Below are 26,742 nucleotides of genomic sequence, written 5' to 3' on the forward strand. Positions count from 1 at the left end.
ACAGCCCGTGCCCAGCCTGCCTGCCAGACACAGCGGGACATGGGCGGCGCGATTCTGTACAAGTGCTAGCTGCCATCCACTCGCCAGAGGGAATGTTCTGGGGCCAGTGAGAATGAGAGCCACACAGAGCAGACAGCAATGGGAAAACGTGCTCCCAGTAGAGTAAGATATTAACAAAGGAACTATGGAACCACGCAGTCTCATTGGACGCTGCCTTTAAAGCTTAGCTCGTTGCTAGCTGGCTGTGTAACCTTGGAACCACTGTTTCGCTGCTCTGAGACTGGCTCATAGCCGTCAAAACCATCGCCTCTCATTATGAACGCTGTAAACTTTGCATGTGAGCAAAGGTCGAAAATGCAACTCAGGAAAATGGGAGAGTTCTGAGAATCAGAATTGGGTGAATTTTTTCCTTTAGAAAAATTTATTTCAGCTTCTTACGATTCTTCCCCGTGTGCCTACATTGGAGAGAGAACCCTAGTCTCCCCTTCTTGGTCCCTTCCTGTGAACTTCATGGGGGCGGTGGGTTGGGGGTGGTCAGGGTCTTCTCTTTCCTGAGCCACCCCCTCCCGGGCCCAGGTACAGACACTAGCAGTTGCCATGTCAGGGATGTTCCCTGTGCCATGGGGCTGTGCCAGCACAATCCTGTGGCAGCTCAGGGAACCGTCAGAGAATGAATGCAGAAGCTGGTCAGCTGTGGATGTCTGAGTGAGCCCTGAGGTTTGGGCTTGATGACTAATTTATTCTCTCTCTTCTCCTCACTCCCTTCCCACCCAGGGGGACAGGGGTGACCCAGGGCCTGACGGTGAGCGTGGTGAGAAGGGCCAGGAGGGACTGATGGGTGAGGATGGCCTCCCTGGCCCGCCTGGCATCACTGGCATCCGGGTGAGTGTACATGGCTGAGTGCCACATGGAGGGCTCCCGGGGGCAAATGACATTCGTGCCTATTTCAGGCAGTTGCAGGGAGGCCTTTCGGCAGCAGGCACCTCAGGGTCTTCTGCTGTGGTCCTCCCTCTCCTGCCTAAACCTCCCATGGCTCCCCAGTACCGCGAGAGTAATATCACTCTCTTTAGCATGAACCCTGCACAAACCAGCCCCCTTCTACCCCACCGACCACATCCTGCCCAACGCCCCACCAGCCACACTGAATTTAACAGGACGAGCTCAGAGGGGAGGACACTGGCCCCGACTCTCTAGCAGGAACTTGCTGTGTGACCTCCCACATACCCTTGCCCTCTTTCAGTCCTGCCCGTGGTCTGATGAAGGATTTGGAAGGAATGTGTGCTGAGATCACTTTGAGTCCCGACATTCCAGGGGCTCTTTTTTAGGGAGCTTTTGAGTATCCCAACTGTGGAAAGGGCAAAAGTGTGCGGCAGAAATAGCACCGGACCCAAAGTCCAAAGGTTAAGATCTGGCTCATGACCTTGATCTCACTCTCTGCATGACCTGGAACAGATCACTGCCTCTCTCTGAGCCTTGGTTTTCTCATTGATGAAAAGAAAACTTTGGATAGAAAGGCGTTTTCTAAAATGCAACAGAAGTATAAAAGATTGCCTTTATGAATCTGGGAAAGGAAATGACTAGAAGCTGCTGGTGGTGGTGGTGATGATGGTGGTAATGTTTATAGTGATGATGATGACGACGATGATGATGATGATAGTGGTAGTGATAGTGGTGATGGTGGTGGTGGTGGTGGTCATAGTGGTGATGATGGCGGTGATGGTGGTGGGGATTTTGGTGGTAATGATGTTTATGGTAGTGATGGTGGTGGTGATGGTGGTGGTGGTGGTCATAGTGGTGATGATGGCAGTGATGGTAGGAGTAGCAGTGGTGATGATGGATGGTGGTGGTGATGGTTATAGTGGCGACGATGATGATAGTGGTAGTGATGGTGGTGGTGGTGGTCATAGTGGTGATGATGGCGGTGATGGTGGTAGTAGTGGTGGTGATGATGGATGGTGGTGGGGATTTTGGTGGTGATGATGATTATGGTAGTGATGGTGATGGTGATGGTGATGGTGGTGGTGGTCATAGCGGTGATGGTAGGAGTAGCGGTGGTGATGATGGATGGTGGTGGGGATTTTGGTGGTGGTGATGATGATGATAGTGGCAATTGCAGTAGTGATAGTGTTGGCGATGGTGATTGCAGTGGCAGTAGTGGTAACAGTGGACATGGTGATGCTGGTGGTTTTGGTGGTGGTGATGGTGGTGGTGGTGGCAGTGTTATGTTCATATTTTGTTGTCACTGGAGCTGGAAAGAGGATCATTGAGGCCAGACTGAGTGTGTGTCGGGTGACGGAGGTGGTGAGAACCCTGTATTTGAGTCTCTTTGGCATCAGGACTGCAGGACAAGTATCTCCCACTCTGTGGCTGGAAACAGTTGAGTCTTTAAAAATAGAATTTTATGAGCCACCAGGGCTTTTCCCGAAATACATCTATATGGATGGGGGCCCAGTGAAAGTCTCCCTTCTGGCCCCGGGGCCTCCCCGCACTGGATGCGCCAGCACTTGCTCAGGGTTTCCCACACCATGGGGACGCTCCCAGCTGCCGAGGGCCGTCGGAACCAGTGGCCAGCTGCCCGCCCGCCGGGGATGACTCCGTCTCCCTGGCCCTGTACTGGACACTTTGGCACTGACTCATTTCTCCTTCGGACAAGGAGTCAGCCACTGCAGTCACCTCCGTCCACCCTTAAAGCCCAGCAACCCCTGTATCCTGATTTCACAATCCCCCAACCAGGACCAGCCTGGGCCCAGGGACACCTAGAAACGGAGGGCTCACGTCTCATTTCTAACCTGGTCCTCGTCCCACTGAGCCTGTATCTTTAGCTCTAAAGTGGGATAAGTAATCCCTTCCTCTGAGCTCTATGTTGAGAATTGAATGAGATACGAGGTGGAGTGTGGACACATTGCCTGGCCATGGTTGAGGCCGTGACCATTGCTAGGATTTTATTACTAGAGGAGCAAGAGACCTGGGCAAGTCCATGGCTGTCTGGCAGAAACAGAATACAAGCTACATGTGTGGTTTAAAATGATCTAATAGTTACATTTTTTAAAAGGTAAATAGAAATAGGTGAAATTGATGGTGGTGACATTTTATTTAGCTCCAATATATCCCACATACAAACATTTCAACATGTAATCAATATAAAAATTATTAATAAGGTATTTTGCATTTTTGATACTGTGTCTTTGAAACCCAGTGTATAGTTTATATGTATAGCACCTCTTAATTCAGATGCTAAATTATTATTGAAAAAAAACTGGGTCTGTGTTTAGGTTTCATAAAATACAAAGTTGAAAATGTAGATTCATATCCCAAGTTGTTCCTAACATACTTGAAAGTTTTCCAGTAATTTAATTGCCCATTTTTTACATTTAAATTTAAGTTCATTAAAACTTAATCAGATTAAGGATTCAGTTCTTCAGTCACAGTAGCCCCATTTCAAGTTCTCAGTGCCATACATGGACAGGGCAAGGCTAGTTCAAGACCTTTGTGGTAAAGGTGGGGAAACTGAGGCACAGAGAAGGGCAGGGGCTTGTCCAGGGTCACATGAAGACTCAAGCACTGGGATGCAGGGCCACTACTCCTTCTGGCTTGAGGTCCCCAGGATGGTGTGGCTGGCACTTCCCTTTGGCACAAAACTGTCTTCTCCAACACCCTTTGGCCACTTTGTGTCTTTGGAGCAGACATTTGTCCCTTATTCTAAATCGAAGCCGGCCTGCCTGTAAGATTCATCCTCAGGCCATCCTCAGGACAGCTGCCGAAATCTGCACCGGGAACCAAGTCCCTCTAGTTTAGCTCAGGTGTATTCTTGTTCCTCTAGGATACCCTCTTCCGACCCCTTGTCCATCACAATTAGTCCGTGCCTCCTCTGAGAAGGCAACTCCTATTCTGAGAGGGGACCATCACCTCCCTCATCCTACAACATGTGCCTCTGCTAATGCAGCCAAGGGGATCGAATCAAACCAGCTCTTCAGTGCCTGCCAAGAACATAGGTGTTCTTCAAAGTTCCCTTGGAGCGGTGGGCCTTCAAGGGACTTTCCTCTGAGGGCAGCTGGTGTCCTTTCTAAGCCAGAAGTGCTGTCTGCCTTACCCCCTATGTCCCAACCCAGTGTGGCCCAGGGTTGGGGCTCTCTTCTCCTTCTCTTGCTTTCTCATCTCTCTCACACTCATTCACCTCCCCACCCCTGCCTCGAACTGAGTTTCCAGATTGCACCCCCCCCGGCCCCCCTTGAGGCAGCGCAGGAGAGAGTAGCATTTGGGGATGCCTTGGGGGGAAGAGGCAGCGTGGCCCATTAAAGGGGTATCCTGGGTGCCCCAGTGGAAGAGTGGGAAGGGCAGCTGGCCTTCCTGGAACAGTGCCCTCCTGTGAGGACCCCTTTGAGCCCTAGCTCCTGCGAGGGGGACCCTGGCAGTGGGATGTGACCTCAGGACTTAGCAGAAGTGACGCTCAGTATCTCAGAGAGGAGGGAGGGCCTACAACATGTCTCCTGCCCGCCTGGTGTCACCAGCTGGCACCTGAGCCCTGGACAGGGAATCGCGGCCCCGCCGTGGGTCAGCAGGGGCCCTGAGCAGGTGGCTTTACCTTTGGGCACTTCGGCTGCCTCCTCTATGGGAGGGAGTCTGAATCGGGCCTCAGGCTCGGGGTCGTTAGGCAGATGGAACAATTCATGGCACATAGAGAGAGCTCAGTGCAGGAAGCAGTTTGCATTGGGACAGCCTGGGCCCCTAACAGAAACCATGACAACAGCCGTTTATCCATCACCGACTATGGACCAGGCGCCTTGTCAGCACAACACTGTGTCACCAGGTTGAATCCTCGGCTCTGTCCCCACTTTGCAGACAAATACGCCAATCACAGGAAGTTAGGTCATGCTCAAGGTCATGTGGACGTGGAGTGCAGAATCAGTGGGGAACCCACGCAGTCGGCCTCCAGAGCGAGTGCTGTGATGCTGCGTGGACCTGCCTCGTTGTCCCTCATTTCTCATCTTTTCCTCCTTTCCCTCCTTCTCCCTCAGGGTCCTGAAGGAAAACCAGGGAAGCAAGGCCCAAAGGGCCGGACCGGGGCCAAGGTAAGATCCCCCCCATCTCCTTCTGCCATGACCCACCTGTGGCCCCCTCCCTCTCCCCCTCCCTCTCCCCTCTTCTCCCCCTCCTCCCACCAGAGGCCTGGTGACGCCCTGTCTCTCCTCCCGCTGCAGGGTGCCAAGGGCTACCAAGGACAGCTGGGTGAGATGGGAGCCCCTGGAGACCCCGGACCCCCTGGCACCCCAGGCCCTAAAGGGTCCCGGGGCAGCCTGGGACCAACGGTGAGAACTCTCGGGGTGGGGTGGGTGGTGTCAGTCATGGGCAGAGGGGCCAAGGGCAGAAAGGGAGGTCTCCCCACTCCAGCTGTCGGCTGAACCCCTGTTGTCTCAGCCACTCCCTTTGCATCACGGGTCCCTTCGGGGCCTGCAGAAGCTGGAAGAGCCCACACCACACAGTCTGACGGGTCCTGGCCTCCTGAAGACCCGGATGAATGAGCCCTGTTCATCTTAATCTCATTAAACCAGGCTCTTGGGTGTGCTTTTCTTAAACAAGGAGATTCCCCCCGGTAACAGGATCACGAGGATCAGGCGAAGCTGCTGGCTCTCTGGGCGGCTCTGACGCTGTCCCAGCCATCGCTGGCCCGGGGGTGACCGCTGCAGCGGGAAGGAGACCCTAAGAGGGGCAAGAGGGGTGGCAGACGAGGGTGACACACATCTCTGAGCTGCCAGTGTGTGGTCAGCAGCCGTGCTGGCCGGGGCACTTGCCCGTGTCCTGGTGGAAATGCTGCCACCAGGGCTGAGTTCAAGCTGCCAACGCGACGTCATGGAATGCGCGGTCGGGGCAGACGCGCAGGGCGCGCTGTTAGCTAGTGTTCCCGCCACACAGACGCTAACCTCCGAGCCTAGGTAATAAACAGTAAAATGTAAACTAATTCGCGAGGAGGGGGTTTTGAATACCTGTTGCCGTTGTTTTACATATCACTGAACTGTAATTCATGTAGTTTAATTTTTTATAACCCTTCTGCTCACAGAATGGGGAAAATTGAGCCATCGGCTCTCAGGAATCCCTGGAGCTGGGAGAAGGAAGGTTCTGGGGGGAGGGGAGCCTCAGACAGAGGGGACAATGCCACTTGTTCCTCACCTTGACCTCCGGCCTGGGTTCTGGGTGAAATATCAGTGCCAGGCTGCTGGGCTAAGCTGGCTGGAGCCCGGGGGGCAGAGCGAGCCTGAATCCCTGCTGTGGGAGCCACACGCGTACCAACGCCGTCTCCTCCTCTCGTAGGGCGCTCCAGGACGGATGGGGGCCCAAGGAGAACCGGGACTGGCTGGTTACGATGTAAGGAAATCTCACCTCCCCCCTCTGCAACTCCACCTCTATCACCTCCCACCTGGGGGCCAGCCCTCGGGCCCTTGGAGAGTCCTAGTCTCCCCTGCCCCAGGGAGCACATGGGCCCACACACCAGGGGGGACCATCGGCGGCCAGTCGGGGGGCGGGGGGCTGTGGATAGAGATCCTCCCTCTGCGCCCTCTCTGAGTCCCTCCTCTGATGGTGGGTGCCCGTGTACCTCGCCTCTGCGCTCTGTGGGAGGAAAGAGCCTTGGCCCGGTTTTGCATCCAAGTTGGCATCCCTGGAGGCAGCTAAGCCAAACCCACATACACATCTGGGACACCAGGCCCCACGGCATAGGGCTTGCTCAGGGAGGGAATCAGAGGCTCGGGGAGGTGAAGGTGTGTGCAAGGCCTGGTTTGTTCAGTTATCGGTGAATGCTGTGTGTGTAAGAGGTCCACAGGGAGGGGAGGAGCAGGGAGGAGAGCAGGAGAGAGAGGAAAGGAGATGGAAACTGGAAGAGAGGGTGCTGGGGCCCATGGAGGAATCTATATGTGCGGTCTGACCACGGACTGGGCAAGCATTCTGCCCCTGCCCCAGAGGGCACACCGCTCTCCCACGGTCTCGTCCCAGGCCTGCTCCAGGGTACAGAGGTTGGAGTCCTCAACCATCCAAGCGGACCCACCCTTAGAGGTGTATCGGGGACCCACACGGCCAGTCTAGGGGCCAGGGCCCAGAGAGGCCCGGGCTTGCTCAGCTGTCACACAGCAAGTTGGGGCAGAGCCAGGGCCCGGCTGCACAGCCCAGTGTCTCCATCTCCGAGTCCCTGTCCTTCATCCAGTCCCTCTGAGTCCTTCCACCCTCATGCTCTCACCTCATGCCTCGCCTTCTTATTTCCTGCAGGGACACAAAGGCATCGCGGGACCCCTCGGGCCTCCGGGACCAAAGGGCGAAAAGGTGGGTGTTGGGTTGTGGGAAGCAGCTGCCCCCTGATACCGGGCCGGCAGGAGCAAGCCCCGGGCACTGTGGCTGGGACAGCACGGACGTTCACAGCAGGCTCACCCCTGCTCACATCACGGCGGCCAGGAGGCAGGAGCCCTCAGACCTATGCCCCACACATGCACGGGGTATGGTCTCTGTGCCCGGCGCCAGAACAAAACAGACCCAGTCCCTGCCCTCCTGGGCTTTCGGTCCAGCAAGGGAAGTAGAGAGCAGTCACGCAATGACTAAGACTATGAATTCCCTCATCCCCGGGCACAGGGGAGCTGGAGCCTTGCTGGGGAATGAGGTCGCCCGGCGGGAGCCAGGAGGGGGCTCGGGAAGGAGCGGAGGAGCACCAGCATTTACTGACCACAGGGGAGCACACGAGGCTGAGGGGAGGCACATCCATCCCCCCGCCCCTGGCTCCAGATGCCGGAAAGGAGAGGAGTTGTGCCCTGGCCGGTTTGGCTCAGTGGATAGAGTGTCGGCCCCTGGACTGAAGGGTCCTGAGTCCCATCAAGTGCACATACCTCAGTTGCAGGCTCAATTCCCGGCCCTGGTCAGGCACGGGCAGGAGGCAACCTGTCGATGTGTTTCTCTCACATTGTTGTGTCTCTCTCCCTCCCTTCCATTCAACCTAAAAAAATCAATGGAAAAAATATCCTCAGGTGAGGATTAGAAAAAAAAGGAGAGGAGTTGCTAGAAGGAACCTTGCTGGTCGTTGTGCCCTGCCCCACTGTGCAGGTGGGGCCGCCAGAGGTCCAGGGCATGGGGCCTGGGTCAGAACCCAAGGCAGCGCCACGCTGGCCCTGAGACCATCCTTGAGTCGTATGGCAGCGGCTCTAGGTTCCTTCTTCCTTTCCTCCCTCCGCTCCCGATGGCTCAGCTGGAAGGTCCGCCTGCAGGCGGCCGCGCTGTCTCCTTGCCCCGCTGCCTCCTCGGCCCTCCTTCATTTTGTCGAGTCAGCTCCCCACTAACTACATCCCGCTGTGGGTGAATCACCCTGGCCCGGCTTGCTGGCCAGCTGGCCCATTCTCCTGCTTGGAGAAGAACAGATCTGCCATCAGAGTGAGCCACAGGCTCTGACATCACTTGGGAAACCGCAGAAAGTGCCTCTCGGTTCCCAGAGTCCCTCCTGGGCCCTCACAGTCTGGTGCAGGAGGAGTTAACACAGACCCCCCAAAAGCGGGGTACCTCTCTGCTCTGGGCCATCGACAGCCCCAGAAGTAGTCCCTACGGCTGCTGAGAGTGGAACCCAAATCCCGTAAGTCCACTGGGGCCTTGGGTGGGGCCCCTGGATTCCCTGAGCCTTGATTGCCTCATCTGTTAAGTGGGCGGGTACCTTGGGGAGGCTAAGCCAGACATCACCTATATGTCAGCCAGACGCATTTCCTGACTCGCGTGGTATGATTAGTTTGGTCATGCATTGGCCGGCAATGCAACAGGCATGCATGGATTTATAATGATTGATCTAGTGTGGGAGCTGCGGAATGATGCCCTAATGAGCTCAAAAATAAAAATAGTAACATCATTGAGTAGCCAACCACAGGCTGGGAGGGAAGAGAGAGCAGGGCCCTGGGGAGACCTGCCCTTCGAAGCATAAGAGCCAAGTACAGCTCTTTCCACAAGATTTCTCCCTAATCCTCATCCTGACTTCTACCCGGAGGTATCAGAATCCCACGTGACAGGTGGAGAAACCCGGTCTCCGTGACGCCCAGGGACCAGCTCCCGGTCAGAGGGGGGTGGCGGGACCAGGATTCAGACTCTGCCTCAGGCCAGACCCAGCTTCTCTCGCCAGAGGCAGATGCTTCGATGAGCCAAGATGCTGTTCACTGGGAAGTTCCCTGTGGGATCTGTATCTACGAAGGCAGTGACAGAGGGGTTGGGGTGATGGGATGAGACCCTAGGAAGAGGGAGAAGGGTGGCAGGGGCTCCCCAGCTCTCTGCTCCATAAAATGCATCCCCAGACCACAGCCTCAAGGGGGGTAGAGGGAGAGATCACTATAGCTGGCTTTTCGCCCACACCGCCCCTTGATTTCTGTGTGCCTTTGGCTAAGACCCTTCCTTCCCTGGGCCTCAGTTTCACCATCTGTAAAGTGGGGCAACAGTGGTAGCAGCATAGGGGTGGGTTCTATGAAACAATGTATGAGGCATAGCTCATAAAATGCCTGGCACACAGAACTCACTAGGTGAATGCAGCCCCTTCCCCAAGTCCCCTGTCCAGCTGCCTCCCCCCCACCATGGCCAGCGGGACGAGCCCCAGGACAGAGCCATAGAGAGTGGACAGAGCGGAGAGGGAATCCCCACGCCCTGGGCCACCCTCCTGGGTACAACTGGTTTCAGGCCTGGGGCCAGATCCCTCCTGCCTTCCATCTCTGCCCACAGGAGCCACAGAGGCCCTGGGCCAAGGTGCAACTGCCGCCAGCCTCGGGGATTGATTCGTGCCTGGGATGGGCTCCAGCCCCAGGCCCAGCTCCCCTCTCTCCTGCCTCTCGGGCCTCCCCTTCAAATCCTGCTGACAGTGAGGGGGCTCAGAGGTGCCCTGACTTGAGTGCCCCACAGGAGGTGACCCCAGTGTTGTCTGCGGCTGGAACATTCTGAGGCCTGAGGTTGTTGTTCTGTGTACACCTTCCATGTCGCTGGCATGTGGCGTCCAGCCACCTGTCTGACAGGTGGACCAGGGCCCAGTGTGGTCTGCCATGGCCCAAGGACCTCCGCTCCAAACTCCGCTTACATTTATGCCACTCATCATCCTGCTCTTATTATAATCAGCAACAGCAATCTTACAGCCATCGACTGAGCCCTACTGTGTGCGGTAGCGTGCTGACAGCTACATGAGCCTTTCCTCCCTGGGCCCTCAGAGCAACGCTGCTAGGCATTGCAATCTCATCGACTGAGCCCTACTGTGTGCAGTAGCGTGCTGACAGCTACATGAGCCCTTCCTCCCTGGGCCCTCAGAGCAACGCTGCTAGGCATTGCAATCTCATTTGCAGACAGGACACTGTCTTATGGACAAAATCCCTAAGCTGGTCCCCTGCTGAGTGCCACCTGGGGCAGCCCAGGGCCTTCTCTGGGACCCCCACCGAGGGTAGGAGGTTCATCCTAAAGCTGGTTATTGGCCTCCTTCCTCCCAACAAAGGCGACAGAAAGGGACGCTACTATTGAGGACTGAGTCGCTCTGAGCAGCTCACATAACCTCTCTGTGCCTTCATGTGCTCATCTGTAGAATGGGATGATAACACTAGTAGTGCCTGCTTCATAGGATTGCTGGGAGGACGCAGTGAGTGCCTGTTGGAATTACTGTCACTCCCTGCTGAGCATCATGCAAGGGTTTCTGCATCATTTCACGAAATCCCACCCCCATGGGTATTTCTATTGCCCCTTCACCCCACACCCAATTCTCAGCTGGGAAGAGGAGCTCCAAGGTCCTGTGCAAAGCAGGGTGTGACCACTAGCTCGGAGCTACCTGACCACGATCAGCCGGAGGCGCTGGCTTGGGGGTGCTCAGGGGGGATGCTAACAAGCACTCTTTTGTGTGCCACAATCTTGTTCCACGCCCAGGGCTGGCTTTGACCGTACGCCTGCCCCTTCCCTCTCTGGCCTGTCTCCCACCTGTAACCCTAATAGGCTGGTCTCCATTTCTGAGGGAGACCCTTTCGGCCCCAGTGTGGGTGGAGTGTCTGGAATCGCCCAGACTCACCAAGAGCAGGTGGTTTGTCCTAAAGCTGCTTCTGTGTCCACAGGGGGAGCAGGGCGAGGATGGCAAGGCCGAGGGGCCCCCCGGGCCACCTGGAGATCCGGTAAGCGCCCCACCCCCCTCCAACTTTCATCCCCAGGACCAAGGCCAAGGTGGACCCCGGCCTCCTGCTGTGTGGGGAGGGGGAGGCTCAGCAGGGGTGAGGCTGCTTGGAGCTCCGAAGAGGGCGTGGCCAATGAGGCCCAGGTCAGGCATCCCCTGCACCTGGTGGCCCATTTTTGCTCTTGTCCTTGTCATTCAGGGCCCTGTGGGTGATCGAGGAGACCGCGGGGAGCCAGGGGACCCTGGATACCCTGTAAGTATCGGAGCGCCCCCTGCTGGCTGCAGTGGGAGTGTTACGGGGGTGTTCCTCGGCCCCAGGCCCCTCCCCTGGCACGTGCTACGGGGGATCAGAACAGCCTTCACCTGGACGCAAGCCCTTCCTCCCACCAGGAGTGCCCAGGCTTGGAGCACAGGCCCCTGAAAGGGGGCTCGGGGCGTAAGGGCAGGGTCTGGCCCGAGACCTTTCTGAGGGAGCGAGAGGGGGCCATGGGGGAGAAAGACCCCTCCCTGTGAGGGCCCCCGGGTTCCCCGTCTGTGCCGGGACCCCCAGCAGCAGCAGGGGCAGAAGCAGGAGCCCAGCCGCGGAATGAATCAGTGAGCACTGGGCCCTTAGCAGCCTCTTCACCTCCCCTCCGTCCTGCAGCGGGGAGCTGAGGCTCAGAGGGACCGTGACACAGGCTAGGGCTCCCCGGGGCTCCTCCGGGGTGAAAGTCGCCCCCTCCAGAATGGGCCCCCTCACCTGTCTCTCCTTGACTTCCAGGGACAGGAGGGTGTCCCCGGCCTCTGTGGAAATGCGGGCCAGCAGGGCCTTCCCGTGAGTGGTGTTTCCTGCCCTGTCCCCCCTCCTGCCCTGAGGGGGGTGGAGCCGCTATGGGGGAAATTAAAGAATGGGCCTTTTAAAGCTTAAAGGGACCCTCCCTGCAGGAGGGCCTGGGGCAGCCCATTCTGGTTTCTCCTGCCCTGATCCTGGGGGCACCCCCAGAGCCTGCACCCCCAAACCCCTCCCCACCCCTCCCCCTCCAGGCGGAGACTGGCCACCCTCCCCGGGAGAGAATCCTGGGGCTGCCTTGCGTCATCTCACCTTGGTTTGCAGGGGCATCCGGGACCCCGGGGGCGACCGGGACCCAAAGGATCGAAAGGGGAAGAGGTAAGAGGGCTGGTTGTCCATGGGGGAGACTGGGGCCCTGGGAACGGGAACGGGAGAGTCTGGCCCAAGCACACAGCGAGGAGGAGGCAGGGCTGGAAGGGCCACAGCAAAGGGAGAAAACCGGGCGGGGGCTGCGGGGGCGGGGGGAGGGGCGACTCAGGCTCCCACCAGGAAGCTGCCAAGGCCCAGAGCCCCTGCAGCAGGGACCAGCGAGAGACAGGCCCAGAGCAGGGTCCAAGGCCAGCTCTGCCCCTGGGCCTCCAGGCCAGGCACTCGGGCCCATTTGCAGATTCAGATGCTGAGGTCCAAGAGGTGGAGGGGCTGGGCCCATGATCCTCTCAGGGCCCTGCTTCCAGAGCTCCTGGGGTTCTGCACCTCCAGGCAACCTCCATCAGGTGCCCCTTGGTTTTTCAGGGACCAAAGGGAAAGCAAGGCAAGGCCGGGGCACCAGGACGGAGGGGGATCCAGGTGAGTGATCCACAGCCTCGCCTCTCCCACCCACCGCCCTTTCCTCCCCAGAAAGCCTCAAACACTTCTTGTGTACCCACAGGGCCTGCAGGGGCTGCCGGGGCCCCGGGGTGTGGTGGGGAGACAGGGCCCTGAAGGTGTTGCTGGACCAGATGGGCTTCCAGGCAGGGATGGTCGACCGGGACAGCAGGTGAGCAGGTCTTGGGCATCTCCATTTGAGATGAGGTGTGTGTATGGGGGTTGGGGGGGAAATGCTGCCATAGGCCATGGCCATGGAGCAGGAGGAGCAGGGCAGAACCCACATACCCAGAAGTTCCCCGTGTGAGCAATTACCTCATCCCTTGAGACCTGGGAGTGTGGCCTTCCTGACACCTCTCCTCCATGCCAGCACCCAGAAGGCATCCCCTGCCCAGTGGGTGAGCTTCTGGCCTTTAAGATCCCTCCCCTTCCCTACGCTGAAGTCCTCAGTTCCTCTAGCCCTCTGGTCCAGCCATGTTCACACAGAGGGGGTGTGACCCCCATGCTGGAGTTTGACCTCCCTGCCTCCAGCTCCGCTTTGAGTCCCCCCAGGCTTTGAGCCACCCCGCCTCCTTGGCTGCCTCTCCTGAAACATGAGGGATCTTCCTTGCCCTCTTTCTTTCCAGGGGGAGCAAGGAGCTGATGGGACGCCTGGCCCCATGGGTCCTGCTGGGAAGAGAGGAAACCCAGGTGTGGCCGGCTTGCCTGGAGCACAGGGACCCCCAGGATTCAAGGTCAGGCACTTACTAACACACTTACCCCCCCTTCACCCTTTCTGCCGTGGTTCTAACTATAACGATTTTGACTATAATGCCAACATGAGGCACTCACTCATGTCCCAGGGCCTGGGTGAGAATGGCGTGCACATTGCCGACCTTTCCCAGGGAATCCTGTCCAAGTTTCCACCTAACCTAAAGGGTAGTGTGTTCAGGCAGCTATTAACACTGCCCTCTCCCTGGCCCTGGTCCTTTAACTCAGCAGTTCTCAACCTGTGGGTCGCGACCCCTTTGGGGGTCGAACCACCCTTTCCGATGGCCTAAGACCATCGGAAAACACATATATAATTACATATTGTTTTTGTGGTTAATCACTATGCTTTAATGATGTTCAATTTGTAACAATGAAAATACATCCTGCATATCAGATATTTACATTACGATTTATAACAGTAGCAAAATTACAGTTATGAAGTAGCAACGAAAATAATTTTATGGTTGGGGGTCACCACAACATGAGGAACTGCATTAAAGGGTCGCAGCATTAGGAAGGTTGAGAACCACTGCTTTAACTGGTTGTTGAGTTGTCCATGGGCGCCCTCTTGTGGGCCTTTGTAGAACAATCGATGTTGTTTGCCACTGGGACCCTCCTCTAAGGCATCTTTTTAAAAAGCTTCCTTAAGGGATTGGGGAAGCGTTGGGGGGGTTGGGCGGAGAGGAGCCCTGAGTCAGTATGAGCCCAGGGCTAGATAGGAAGGAAGATTGCGATGGGTGAGTCAGGCATGGCTCTCGCCCTTCCTGAGCTCAAGGTTTAGTTGGGCAGAGAGGACAGCAGGCAGGGGGAGAGGTGGCCTTGGCCCAGGGAGGGTTTAAAGGAGAGGAGGGAGGTGGTTTTCAGGCAAGAGGAGAGTGTGAGTGCAGGTGTGCGGGTGGGACCTGCATGGTCTGTTGGGAAGAAACCATAAAGAGGAGAGGCCGTGTGGAGAGTGAGGGGAGCGCCAGAGTCAAGAGGCTGACTTTCCCCTTAAGGAGGCTGGAGTTCTGCGGCCCCGCCCGGCCACAGGTGAGCCCCACCATTCTGAGGTCTCAGCTTACCCCGTGGAGTCACTGTGCTGTCTCTTAGGTTCCCCCTTCCCCTCCCCTGGAACCACCTGGAACCCTTTCCCCCTGTGACTGCTCATTGTGGTCTGTTTCCTAAAGGGTGAAAGCGGACTACCTGGGCAGCTGGGTCCCCCCGGAAAGCGGGGGACAGAGGGCGGAACAGGTCTTCCTGGGAACCAGGGGGAGCCTGGATCCAAAGGCCAGCCGGTGAGTGAACCCCAGGAAATACACATGTTCGCTCGCTCACCTGCACACACAAATACTGACGCTCACACGCGCGCACACACAGACCCAGGAGCCACCTGCCTGCTCTGTGACGGGGCAGAGCAGCACACTCCCTGGGTCCCAGCTGCCACTCTCCTCCCCTGAGCGGAGCGGGTGGGAGGAGGCTGAGAGAGGAGATCTGAGTGGTCCCTTCAGAATGAGGAGAGATGGATCACAACCAGATAAAGAGCCTAACATCCAGGAAAGAAATTGAACCTGTCATTTAAAAGCTTCCCTCAAAGAAAACCCTGGGCTCAGGTGACTTCACTGGTGAGTTCTAGTAAACACTGATGGAAGAGGTGATACCAAGTCTACATAAACTCTCCCCAAAAGAGGAATACTTCCCAGTGCGTTCTGGGAGGCTAACGTTACCCTGATGTCAGACAAGAAATTACAAAGAAAGAAAGCTACAAACCAATATACCTCGTAAATAGATACAAAAATTCTCCATACAATTAAAAAACGTTTATTAATTATTTTTAGGGAGAGCGTGAGAGTGACATTGATTTATGGTTCCACTTACTTATGCATTCATTGGTTGATTCTTGTATGTGGCCTGACCGGTGATCAAACCTGCAACCTAGGCCACCCAGCCCGGGCATCTCAAATACAATTGTAGAGAAGTGAATCTAAGAATATATAAAAAAAATAGTGCATGATCCATAAAAGGAAATTTTATCAATTTGACTTCATTAAAACTTTTGCCCCTCAACGGGCACTATTTAGAGAACAAACAGGCCACGTACTAAGAGGAGCACAAATCATATGTCTGATAAAAGATTTATATCTCGAATATATAAAGAACTCTCAAAACTCAATAAAACGGAAAGAAGCAGGTCAATTAAAAAGCTGGGCAAAATATTTGAATACGCATATCAAAAGAGATACGCATACGGCAAAAAAGTACCTATGGAAAAAAAGATCAATATTGTTAATCAGGCAAATGCTCGTTAAAACCACAATGAGATGCTACTACACACCTGTGAGAATGGTGAACATTTTAAAAGACTGACCATGCCAAGTGGTGGCAAGGCTGTGGAGCAACTGGAACTCTCATAGGAATGTAAATGGGGAAACGGCTTTGGGAAACAGTTGGGCAATCTCTTTAAAAGCTAAGCAGACACCTACCAGATGCTCCAGGCCTCTGGAGTCGTTCCCACCTGACCTGGAGCCGGTGCATTCCCCAACATAATGGCTGTGTGACTTTGAACAAGTGCTTGCCCTCTCTGAGCCAGGCTGGTGTGGGACATGCATGTATGACGGTGCACGCACAGTGCCTGGCACAGAGCAGGCCCCCAGCTACTGGGATCCTTTTAGGGGATCATTCCTTGTATGGGTTGGGAATGGTGTGTGGGTCCTTCCGTTCTCTTCCTGGAAGGCCTGGGACAGGAGATGCTGGGTGTTCTGGAGAGTTCCCCGTGTAATCCCTGAGCTGGCCTCCGCTTTCTCATCTGACAGAGGGCACAGGCTCTTCCCCCCGGGAACCCAGGTTGACCTGGTTCCTAGTTTGTGAACTGTTCATACGCATCTGGTCATCTCACGATAGAGTGGCTGATGTCCCTGGGAAAAGGCAGGCCCAGGGGTCCCGGGTGACTGGCTAGGCACCCTTGTCCTGGCCCCCCTCACGCCATCTCATCCTGTTCTCCCCACAGGGTGACTCTGGCCAGATGGGCTTCCCAGGAATGGCTGGTCTCTTCGGACCCAAGGTACAGAATCCCACTCCACACTGTTCCTGTTGGGGTCCCGTCCATCTACCTACTCGTTCATGTATTCTGTCAACAAGCTTTTCTCGAGCACTTACACGGCCAGAACCAAGCATGCACATCCTGTCCCAGGGACTCATATCCCAGCCAACCTGGGTTCTGAGCCCAGTTCCACCATTTACCAGCTGTGTACCTCCGGCCAGTCACTTGGTCTCCCCGAGCCTCAGTTTCCTCATCTGAAAAATGGGCATAATAACAGTAGAGGGTTGTTGTAATAATTAAGTAAGACCAGAGACATACACCACACAGCCCTGAGCCTGCACACCGGTACCTGCTTCATAATTGTGAACTTTGTTACTTTGATAGAGAGGCCAAAGGTTGGCCAGACCCCAGGGGTTGGGGAAGCTGCTGGGGCCCCTGAGTGGCCACTGGAAACAGACAGACTTCTTCTTTCTCCCGCAGGGCCCCCCTGGAGACATCGGCTTCAAAGGCATCCAGGGGCCTCGGGGGCCTCCTGGCTTGATGGTGAGTCCCCTCCCTCTCTGACCCAGCAGGAAGAGTGGCCCCAGGTCTAAGGCTGGCCAGCTATCAGCTGGACTCCTTCAGACTTAAGCCCCTCTGCCCACAGTCTTCCTTTCCACCTCTGCACCTTTACCTATGCCGTTCCTGCCAGCTGGGCTGCCACCCTCCCCACTTTCACCCGCTCCCCTCACCCCACTTGTGTAGCCCACCCCAAGGAACATGGCTCAGGAGGTGTATGGCCTGGCCTTTGTCCAAGGAAGTCTCCATTCTGTTCCCTTGGGACACGCACAGTGTCCTTTACCCTCCTGTCGTGAGACTATTCCCCAGTCCCTGGGACAAGGACACACAAGCCTTTCTCTCTCTTTAGGGAAAAGAAGGCATCATCGGGCCCCTTGGGATCTTGGGACCTTCAGGACGCCCGGTATGTGCAGGAGGTTGGCCAAAGACTGCTGGTTCCCCTTGCCTTCCTGCTTCCAGATTGTCTCTGTTACCCAGGGCTACCTTGGGCCTCAGTTTCCCCATCTGGGAAATGGGGCTTCCCTCTGAGCCCTCTCTCATGGGGCCATTGTTTATTGCAGGGTCCGAAGGGCGACAAAGGCAGCCAAGGGAACATGGTGAGCGGATGGGCTGGGGGCTGGGCTACAGGGATGGGGGCGGGGAGATTTCCAGGGATGTGAGCACGGCTCAGCCAGGTCTCCTAACTCTCTCTCCCGCTTCTCTCTCCATCCAGGGATTGCAAGGTCCGAGGGTGAGTGGGCTGGGGTGTGCGGGCCGCTGGGTGGGGGAGTGGGACTGGGCAGGCACTCTGGGTTCCTGGGCCCCAGTCATCCCATCTGTACCCATCGATGCCAGGGTCACCATTGTCCCTGGGTCTTAGGTCGGCTCCAGGAGCCCTGGGTGGGGAAAGATGGAAGGCATTTGACCAGGGCCTCACTGTTCTCCTCTTCCTCCAGGGTCCTCCCGGCCCCAGAGGGCGACCAGGCCCACCGGTAGGTAACTGCGTGCTCTGTGCCCATTGGACTCTGGGACCGGGGGTGGGGTTCCTTTGAAGGAGACCCAAGAATTTGGTGGCAGGCGCTTGTCTTGGCTCTTACTTCATAGGACTCATGAGCTTCTTGTACTGCCCAGGCTCTAAGGGAGAACAGACCAGTCTGTGGGGCCAGGCCTCCAGGAGAGTGTAGACCAGCCCGGTGGGGCCAGGCCTCCAGGGGAGTGTAGACCAGCCCGGTGGGGCCAGGCCTCCGGGGGAGTGTAGACCAGCCCGGTGGGGCCAGGCCTCCGGGGGAGTGTAGACCAGCCCGGTGGGGCCAGGCCTCCGGGGGAGTGTAGACCAGCCCGGTGGGGCCAGGCCTCCGGGAGAGTGTAGACCAGCCCGTTGGGGCCAGGCCTCCGGGGGAGTGTAGACCAGCCCGGTGGGGCCAGGCCTCCGGGGGAGTGTAGGCCAGCCCGGTGGGTCCTCTCATGCCCTGATAGACCCTGTAATCTCCTGACAGTCCCCAGAATCTAGCCCCGAGTCCCTGTCAAATGCTGACCCGGCCTCTTCTTTTGCAGGGTCCTCCAGGGAGACCTATCCACTTTGTAAGTCAGAGCGCATTCTCTTTTGTCTTCCTGGGTAAGGCCTGGGGAAGGGTGGGTTGGCAGCTGACCCGGTTCTGGCCACAGTGGCTGGAACCCTAAGCTGGGCCTGAGGATGCCTGTGTCCTTTGGTCATTCCATATTGGACCCTGGGCCCTGAAGCCACAGAGGCAGGAAACCCAGACTTTAGCAGGGATGTGGCACTGACTGTGACCCCAAGAAGGCACTCCAGCCACCGGCTCCTGGGTCCTGGTGGTACACTTGGTACAGATCGGCTGATTGCTGAGGATCCTCCTATATCAGATTCTGAGTCCCAAGAGAGAGCAGGTCGGGGGCCCTGTGTGCCTCTCTGGTGGGGACTCGGTCTGTCTGAAAGCTTGACCCCCTCCCCAGCCCTCTCATGAGTCCTCCTCCTTTTACCGCTGTGCCGAGTGCCTGTTAGATTCAGGCCCTGACAGGACCAGGAAGGGGCCCAGGGGAAAGACTGACTGGAGCAGAACCCGGGGGCCCAGAGCCACTAGGAGCCCCTGATCTTTCTCACCTCGGCTTCCCCTTGGCCTCTCCCTGGGCCTTCCGCTAATCCGTCTCATCAATAGGAAGTCAGAGCACAGAGATCCGGGAAAACCACTTCCCTCAAAAAAAATGAGAGGATTTTGAATTTTTTAATACTTTTAATCAATTGAATGCTTGTTATATGCCAGGCACCATTAGTTAGAAGTGCTTTTCATATATTAACTCATTTATTCCTCTCAACACTTCATTATTAGTGTTCTTATCATGCCCATTTCCAAGATGAGATAACTAAGGCAGAGAGGTTAAGCAACTTGCCCTAGATTATACAGTTGATAAGTAGCAAGGCTGGGATTTGAACTTGAGAAGTACTAGCTCCAGAGTCCCTGCACCGGACCCCAATCCTGGGGGCTTCAGATTCTGCCCCTTGCTGTTTTCACAGCAAGATGGCAGCTGTGCTTCTGGCAAGCCCGGGGCGAGTGTCAGACATCCAGGTGTATGTTAGACAATTACAGTGCGAGCCAACGGAAAAACCAGGGGCTGTGGGGACATAGAGGAAGGGGTGGAAGCATTAGGAAAGCGTTCCCACTGCAGCTGACATCTGTAGGGTGAGGGTAGGGCAGGACTGCTGACATTGGGACTAGATGACTCTTTGCTGGAGTGCCTGTCCTGGGCATTGTATGATGTTTAGCAGCATCCTTGGCTTCTACTCACTAGATGCCAGTAACACCCTCCACCCTCCAATTGTGGCAGCCAAAACTGTCTCCAGGTATTGTCACTAGGGGGCATCATCGCCCCTGGCTGAGAACCACTGAAATAGGAGGGAGCCAGATGGAGCATTGGAGGGAGGAAGAGTATTCCAGGGATGGGAGCAGCATGTGCAAAGGTCCTGTGGCTAGATAAAGCATGGCATTTAGGGCTTAGAAGTTTGGTTGTGTGTTGTGCAGAGAATAGATGTGGGAGAGAGGCGGGCCAGAGGCCACAGCACTCAGGCCGGGTCTTGTAATCATGCTGAGGAGTTTGGACTTAATCCTGAGGGCGATGAGCTACAAAGTGCCTCAAGGAAGGGCATGGAAGGGCCAGACTCTGTTTGCCTGGGGAGGAAGGACAGAGTTTCACAGAGGGCCTGTGCCTTAGCCAGGACCTTGCTGGGAGGGTGGGGTAGAGAGGGGGCGCTCAGACCCTGGGGGTCCAGGATGCACACCCCGTCTTCTCCCTGCACAGCAACAAGATGACCTTGGGGCAGCTTTCCAGACGTGGATGGACACTAATGGAGCACTGAGAGCAGAGGTACCGGCAGGAGCCCTGCCACGTGGGATCCTTTCCCGGGGGAAACGGAAATAATGTCTGGTCCTTGCCCCACCCACGTGGCCTGCACCGAGCCCTTCACAGCCTCGGCGGGCATCTCGCAACCACAGGTGGGAAGGGCGTGGCTGAGGCTGGGAGTAGCTGGCGACACAGCCACGGTCACACAGCCAGTCCCGGAGCCCTTTTTCCTCCCAAGCCCTCGCGGGGTGTCGGCGTTCTTGCTGGCCCAGCAGCTTCCCACGGCTCAGGCCGCAGTCTGCCCGGAGCAGGAAGCTCGCGGCCATCCACAGGGCCCAGCCAAGCCCCGGCCTGGGGTCATCTCCACTCCGGGACTCCAGGCTGAGAAGGCGCTCGGTGCCCTCTAGTGAGACCCCCGTCAGGAGTGCCCCCTGCTGCCTTGCCTCCTTCCCAATGGGGGACTCACCCCCCGCCCGCCAGCTCAGACCTCCTACATGCATTTCCATTTGTCCTATTCTCTGGGGGCTCACAATCCAGGGCAAAGGGCAGCATGGATGAGCCCATTATTTTCCTTCCATGGTGGGTACGAGGGTCAGGGGAAAGACCTCCACCAACCCCTTCTGGAAGGATTTGAGGCCATTCCCCAGCGTTCTGCACACCTGGCTGCCTTGCTCATGGAGACCTGCCCACCGCTCCTCTCGAGCCTCTAAGCCCCCATGGCAGCACTTACCCCGCCCCCCAGTCCATCCCTGGACCCCAATTTCTTTAGCTAAGTAGAGTAGACCCAACGCCTGCTCCAACCATGCCCCTGGGGCTGTGGAGGCTCTGACCTCGGGCTGAGCCAGGACCTCAAGGGGCTGATGGCTCTCTCCTCACGGCAGGTTTCCAGCCATCCGGACCGGCTGGTGCTGGACCAGGGAGGGGAGATCTTTAAAACCTTACACTACCTCAGCCACCTCATCCAGAGCATTAAGACGCCCCTGGGCACCAAAGAGAACCCCGCCCGGGTCTGCCGGGACCTCATGGACTGCGAGCAGAAGATGGCAGATGGTACGGGGGCCTGTGGTCTGAGGAGAGCACTTCCTGCCCCGGGGTGGGGCGGGGTGGGACGGGGCAGAGGGGACCCAGGGGGAGCAGGGCCGAGTTTCTGTCCTCAGAGAGATGGCACATGGCCAGTCACTTACTCACTCAACCAGCAGTCGCTGAGCCCCGGTGCCAGGCCTTGTGCTTCAGAAGGACCTCGGGGTGAAGTGGGTCCCCCGAGGAGGGTCCCATCCTTCCGGAGCCTACAGATGTCAAGCAGGGACAGTCATGTCAGCGGGAGGCCAGAGCCTTGGCAGGAAAAGCCCCGAGGGGCTGGGACAGGCCGGGACCGGAGGGAGCTCCGCACCTCATCCAATTCCCTTCTGTCTGTGAGCTAATGTGGCCCCTGGAAGGACCATGGCTTTGGAGGCAGACAGACCTGATTCGAATGTAGGCCCTGTGAGCTGGGCAGCCACCGCCCCGCCCTGAGCACCCTTCCATTCGCTGCCCGAGAAGGCGGCCAGTGGCCGGGTGTCCCACTCTTTCGCTGCGAAACCTGTGGCTTCCTCAGATGCTCAGTGGGGGAACCCGGTGCCAGCAGAAGGGGTGGGGGCAGGTGCAGAGGGGTGGGGGCAGGTGCAGAGGGTGTGGGGGTAGGTGCAGAGGGGGTGGGGGCAGGTGCAGAGGGAGTGGAGAGCCATCAGCCCCTTGAGGTCCTGGCTCAGCCCGAGGTCTGAGCCTCCACAGCTCCAAGTTCTCAATACTTGGGAGACATCTAGGGGTCCCCCAGCCAACCTAGGAGGATCACTGGCCTCCATGGAGAAACCATTCCACTACATCAGGCGTCCTCAAACTTTTTAAACAGGGGGCCAGTTCACTGTCCCTCAGACCGTTGGAGGGCCGGACTATAGTTTCAAAAAAAAAACTATGAACAAATTCCTATGCACACAGCCGTGGCAAAAAACACCCAGCGGGCCAGATAAATGTTTTCGGCGGGCCGCATGTGGCCCGCGGGCCGTAGTTTGAGGACCCCTGACCTACATCATCCCTAAATCTCCTGGGCAAGTGGCTCAGCCTCTCTGCCTTAGTGCCCCGAGGGAAAGTGGACACTTCTCAGTAGCCACAGGCCTCGTGCTCAGCTGGGTGCCCCTCCAGGGCCTCTGCTCAGAGATCTGTGGCTCACGAATCCCTTTTCTGCTCCCCCGTTCCTGACTTCATATCCGAGTGGAGCTCAGGGGTCACAAGGTGGGGGGGCCACCTCAGAACCAAGCCCTGGGCTCCTTCCCACACACATATACCACCACCCCATTGCTCCCTGCAGGCACCTACTGGGTGGATCCGAACCTTGGCTGCTCGTCCGACACCATCGAAGTCTCCTGCAACTTCACGCATGGTGGACAGACGTGTCTCAAGCCCATCACAGCCTCCAAGGTACCCGTCTGCTGCTGCCCCGACTGGCTGCCCGGCCACAGCCCAGCCAGGTTTTGGTCTGGCTGCCCGGCCTTGGGGAAGTCATCTCCCATTTCTGAACATCAGTTCCTTCACCTATAAGTTGAGGATGAATTGTTTTAAATCCAAACCCCTTGGACTTGTCTGATGCCAATGGTTCTCTCTTCAAGTAGGACTTTTTGCCTAATACCTAAAGCAGCGTCGTTGGCCTCGCTGGCCTGGCCTGGAGAACCATGAGCCATCAGCACAAAACAAGTCAGGGTGCGGCTCCCCGGGGGACAGCCGCCAGGACTGTGCGTGCAAATATTAAATGAATGTTCGCTGCCCGCTTACCGAGTGCCCATCTCTGGGCTGAGAATTTTAGGTGGCTCAGGGCAACTCAACAATAAGCCAAGGAGGGCAGTGGCAGTGTGACCACTCCCCCACCCAGAGTTGGAGAGTCTTCAGGAGCCAGCTGGTCAACCAGTTGAGTCCCTGCCAGGTGCCAGGTGCTGGGATGCAACACGAAACACAGCAGCCTCGCCACTAGCCCCGCAGCCGGAGCTCACGATCCAGCAGGCCCTTTCCCCTCTGACTGTGACGTGGCAGAGGGGTGAGGCCGGAGTTGGCCCCTGGGTTGGCAGCGGGACTGCCCCTCTGAGTCTCCACCCCATGGGGAACAATGAGCCTCTGTGGGGTGCTGATCAGAGATGGCGCCTTTGAAGTGCGTGGGGTCAAAACTTACGTCAGGTGCTCGCATTACAGACACACAGACCCAGCTGTCAGCCCTCACACTAGAACCACTGAGGCCGTAAATCCTGTCCTGTTGTCTGTGGTCAGGTCTGGCGTTTCTACCCCATCCCACCCCTCAGGGATATGGAGACGTAGGGTAGGGAGGGCGCTGCTCATTTCCTCTTTACTCTGAGAGCCTCTCAATCTTGGGCAAGATCCTCTTCCTCTCTGGGCCTCTGGGTCCCAGCTCAGCTCCAAAGACCCCCGTCCCCTACAATGGAGAGGGGAGTGGGTAAGATTGTATTGGGCCCTTCACAGCTCCGACTCTGGCTTTGATTCTTTCTTTCCCTTCCTTGCTGCTCCCTGGCTCTGGACCAGCTCACACAGACCTCAATTCCCCTGTCTTTTAAGTGGGCACACGTCTGGGAGCGTGGTTGGGAAATGTTACCAGGAAAGCTTACCCCTGAGAGCTGACCTTCTGAGAGCTGTGGGCATCCCAGCCAGACCCGCCCCCGCCCCACGGCTGCGTCTCCTCCCCAGGTCGAGTTTGCCGTCAGCCGGGTCCAGATGAATTTTCTGCACCTGCTAAGCTCTGAGGTGACACAGCATATCACCATCCACTGCCTGAACATGACCGTGTGGCAGGAGGGCCCCGGGCAGGCCCCAGCCAAGCGGGCAGTTCGCTTCCGGGCCTGGAACGGGCAGATCTTCGAAGCTGGGGGTCAGTTCAGGCCTGAAGTGTCCATGGATGGCTGCAAGGTAACGCGGAGCCCCCACAGGCCCCTCACGCACAGACCAGTGGGAAACCATGTTTTTATTATAAAATTGTGTATAACAATTTTATACTGTACTATATTAGTATGATACATATAATTTTTACATTTGTAATAATTTTATTGCGACAGCTTTATAAAATTGCTGTTACTCACCTTCCTCTCTGGGAACCTCCTGAGGGAAGATCTGGGCTGGTAAAAACTTTACGGGCTGGTCGATATGGTACTTACTTGCAAGGCTGCTTATAGGAGGATGGACTTCTACTCTCTGCCCCCATCCTGACTGGGCTAATTTTTTCTCTTAACATTTTTGGTTATTTTCAAATGCCTAAAACAGAGTAGGTTGTTAGGGAAGAGAGAGATATAAAGTCGAACAAACCAGTGTCACAAGATTAATCAAAACTGGTAATGAGCGTGTTGGTTTCCCCACATCCTCACTAACATCTATAATAATAAAAGCGTAATACGCAAATTGACCAAATGGCCGAACAGCAGAACGACCGTCCAGACGACCACGCTATGACACCCGCTGGCGCCAGGCCAGCCAAGGCAGGTGCGATGCAATTCGTCGGGGGTCTAGCCATTGCCCCATGATCACCCAGCAGAGGGAGGCCCAGGCCACCAGCTGGCAGAGCAATCAATGGCGGGGAGTGGGGAGGGGACTCTACGATCCCACCAAAGAGGGAGGCCCAGGCCACCGACTGTTGGGCTGCGGCAAGTGACGGGGCCTCCCTCTGCTGGGTGCGATCCATCAAGGAGCCCCAGCTGGGTGGGCAGGGCCTACCTCTTTGGGGTGATCTATCATGGGGCTCCCGGACTGTGATAGGGCGCAGGCCAGGAGCCCTCGGGGGATGTCCAACTGACGTGCTTGCCAGCCATGAGCCCGGCTCAGGGGGCACATTGACCACCAGGGGGCAGCTCCTACATTGAGGCTCTGCCCCCTGGTGGTCAGTGCGCATCATAGCAAATGGTCGTTCCTCCGTTCGGTCGATTTGCATATTAGCCTTTTATTATATAGGAGGAAATATAAATCCAAAGCCTTAGAAACATACCTATCTTCTGATCCAGCAACTCTGCTTCTAGCGTTTGTGCTGTGGAAATAATGACAAGTGTGCACAAACGTTGAGTACAGTGACAGTCATTACAGCATTGCTCATAAGCATAACAGTAGCAGGAGCCATCTAAATGGACCAGTCTGGGTGGGTGCTCTGGGGAAGTACCGTGTGGCCATCAGAAACCGCGAGGAGAGATGCCGGGAATCACGTCAGATGGACGAAGAGGCCCGTGGTGGATATGTGTGTCCTCTTTTCCTTCTGCCCTCAGGTCCAGGATGGCCGCTGGCAGCAGACGCTCTTCACCTTCCGGACCCAGGACCCCCAGCAGCTGCCCATTGTCAGTGTGGACAACCTCCCTCCTGCCTCATCAGGGAAGCAGTACCGCCTGGAAGTTGGACCTGCGTGCTTCCTCTGACCTCTGACCTCCTGGCTCCTCTAGGCCTGAGGGGAGGGAAGAGGAGTAGGAGGAGGCAAAGGGAGGGTACTTAGGGGCAGGTGGGCCCAGGAGAGGCAGGTCCCCTGCCCGAGGATCCTAGGGCGGGCCCCAGATGTTGTCTGCCCAGTAGAAGGGGCTGGGGGGTAACAGGGAGTGGGGTGACCCCAGCACAGCTCCAAAGACCAACCAAAGAGCCAGCCTGAGCCAACTGGGCCTGTCTCCCAGCTCCGCGGCCACCCCTTCCTCCCCAGCTTCCTGCCCAAGCAAGAGCCCCACGTTCCAGCCAGCTTGAGGGAAGGGGGCAGCTGGTCCCCGCCAGGGAGCTTCGATGTGCAATATTAGAGAGGAGACATGAAAAAAGGAGAAAAGGAAAGAAAGAACTATATATATTTTATTTAAACAAACACAAAGGAGGTGCGTTACTATTCTTTTCACCTGGGAAAGAGGTGAGAGGGTGAGAGAGAGCCGCCAGGGGTGGGAAGCAAAGGAAGCCGAGGGAGAGGAGACCCTCCCCTCGGGGCTGGGGGCACCCACGTTTGCTACCTCCCACTGTGGAATCGCTGGTGCTCGCAATCGTCTCTTAGTGTATGTGATTTTTTTTTTTTTTTACGAAAAAAACAAACAAACCCTATTTAAGATTCTAAAGGTGCTACCATTTTTGCCACAGACGCTGAAGAAACGTTTTGATGTGGGCTCTCCTCCACATTTTTCTCTCTCCTCCAAAGGACAAAGTTTGGGGAACTTTTAAATTCTCCTAGCATCACCCATGTGCTCATCCGTAATCTGCTAAGGAGGGGGGAAGAAGAAAGGGGAAGGAAAAAAAAAAAAAAGCAAAAGCAAAAAAAACCACAACACACACACACACACACACACA

The 26,742-nt window shown here is 56.5% G+C and overlaps 1 protein-coding gene across 1 annotated transcript in view; it reads left to right on the forward strand.

The window, feature by feature from the left end:
• COL27A1 (collagen type XXVII alpha 1 chain) overlaps positions 1-26,742 on the forward strand; it is a 127,685-nt gene extending 100,943 nt beyond the window's left edge. Inside the window, exons 37-61 of the mRNA XM_036329781.1 lie at positions 775-882; positions 5,016-5,069; positions 5,199-5,306; positions 6,307-6,360; positions 7,255-7,308; positions 11,076-11,132; positions 11,331-11,384; positions 11,892-11,945; positions 12,225-12,278; positions 12,693-12,746; positions 12,829-12,936; positions 13,391-13,498; positions 14,681-14,788; positions 16,498-16,551; positions 17,011-17,073; positions 17,438-17,491; positions 17,649-17,684; positions 17,801-17,818; positions 18,024-18,059; positions 18,622-18,648; positions 20,380-20,445; positions 21,303-21,471; positions 22,766-22,875; positions 24,145-24,363; positions 25,701-26,742. Of these exons, the coding sequence (XP_036185674.1) occupies positions 775-882; positions 5,016-5,069; positions 5,199-5,306; positions 6,307-6,360; positions 7,255-7,308; positions 11,076-11,132; positions 11,331-11,384; positions 11,892-11,945; positions 12,225-12,278; positions 12,693-12,746; positions 12,829-12,936; positions 13,391-13,498; positions 14,681-14,788; positions 16,498-16,551; positions 17,011-17,073; positions 17,438-17,491; positions 17,649-17,684; positions 17,801-17,818; positions 18,024-18,059; positions 18,622-18,648; positions 20,380-20,445; positions 21,303-21,471; positions 22,766-22,875; positions 24,145-24,363; positions 25,701-25,847 (1,974 nt within the window). The 3' untranslated portion in view covers positions 25,848-26,742. The remainder of the gene's footprint in view (positions 1-774; positions 883-5,015; positions 5,070-5,198; positions 5,307-6,306; positions 6,361-7,254; positions 7,309-11,075; positions 11,133-11,330; positions 11,385-11,891; positions 11,946-12,224; positions 12,279-12,692; positions 12,747-12,828; positions 12,937-13,390; positions 13,499-14,680; positions 14,789-16,497; positions 16,552-17,010; positions 17,074-17,437; positions 17,492-17,648; positions 17,685-17,800; positions 17,819-18,023; positions 18,060-18,621; positions 18,649-20,379; positions 20,446-21,302; positions 21,472-22,765; positions 22,876-24,144; positions 24,364-25,700) is intronic.

Source organism: Myotis myotis, unplaced genomic scaffold, assembly GCF_014108235.1.
Source record: "Myotis myotis isolate mMyoMyo1 unplaced genomic scaffold, mMyoMyo1.p scaffold_m19_p_12, whole genome shotgun sequence".
Classification (NCBI taxonomy): domain Eukaryota; kingdom Metazoa; phylum Chordata; class Mammalia; order Chiroptera; family Vespertilionidae; genus Myotis; species Myotis myotis.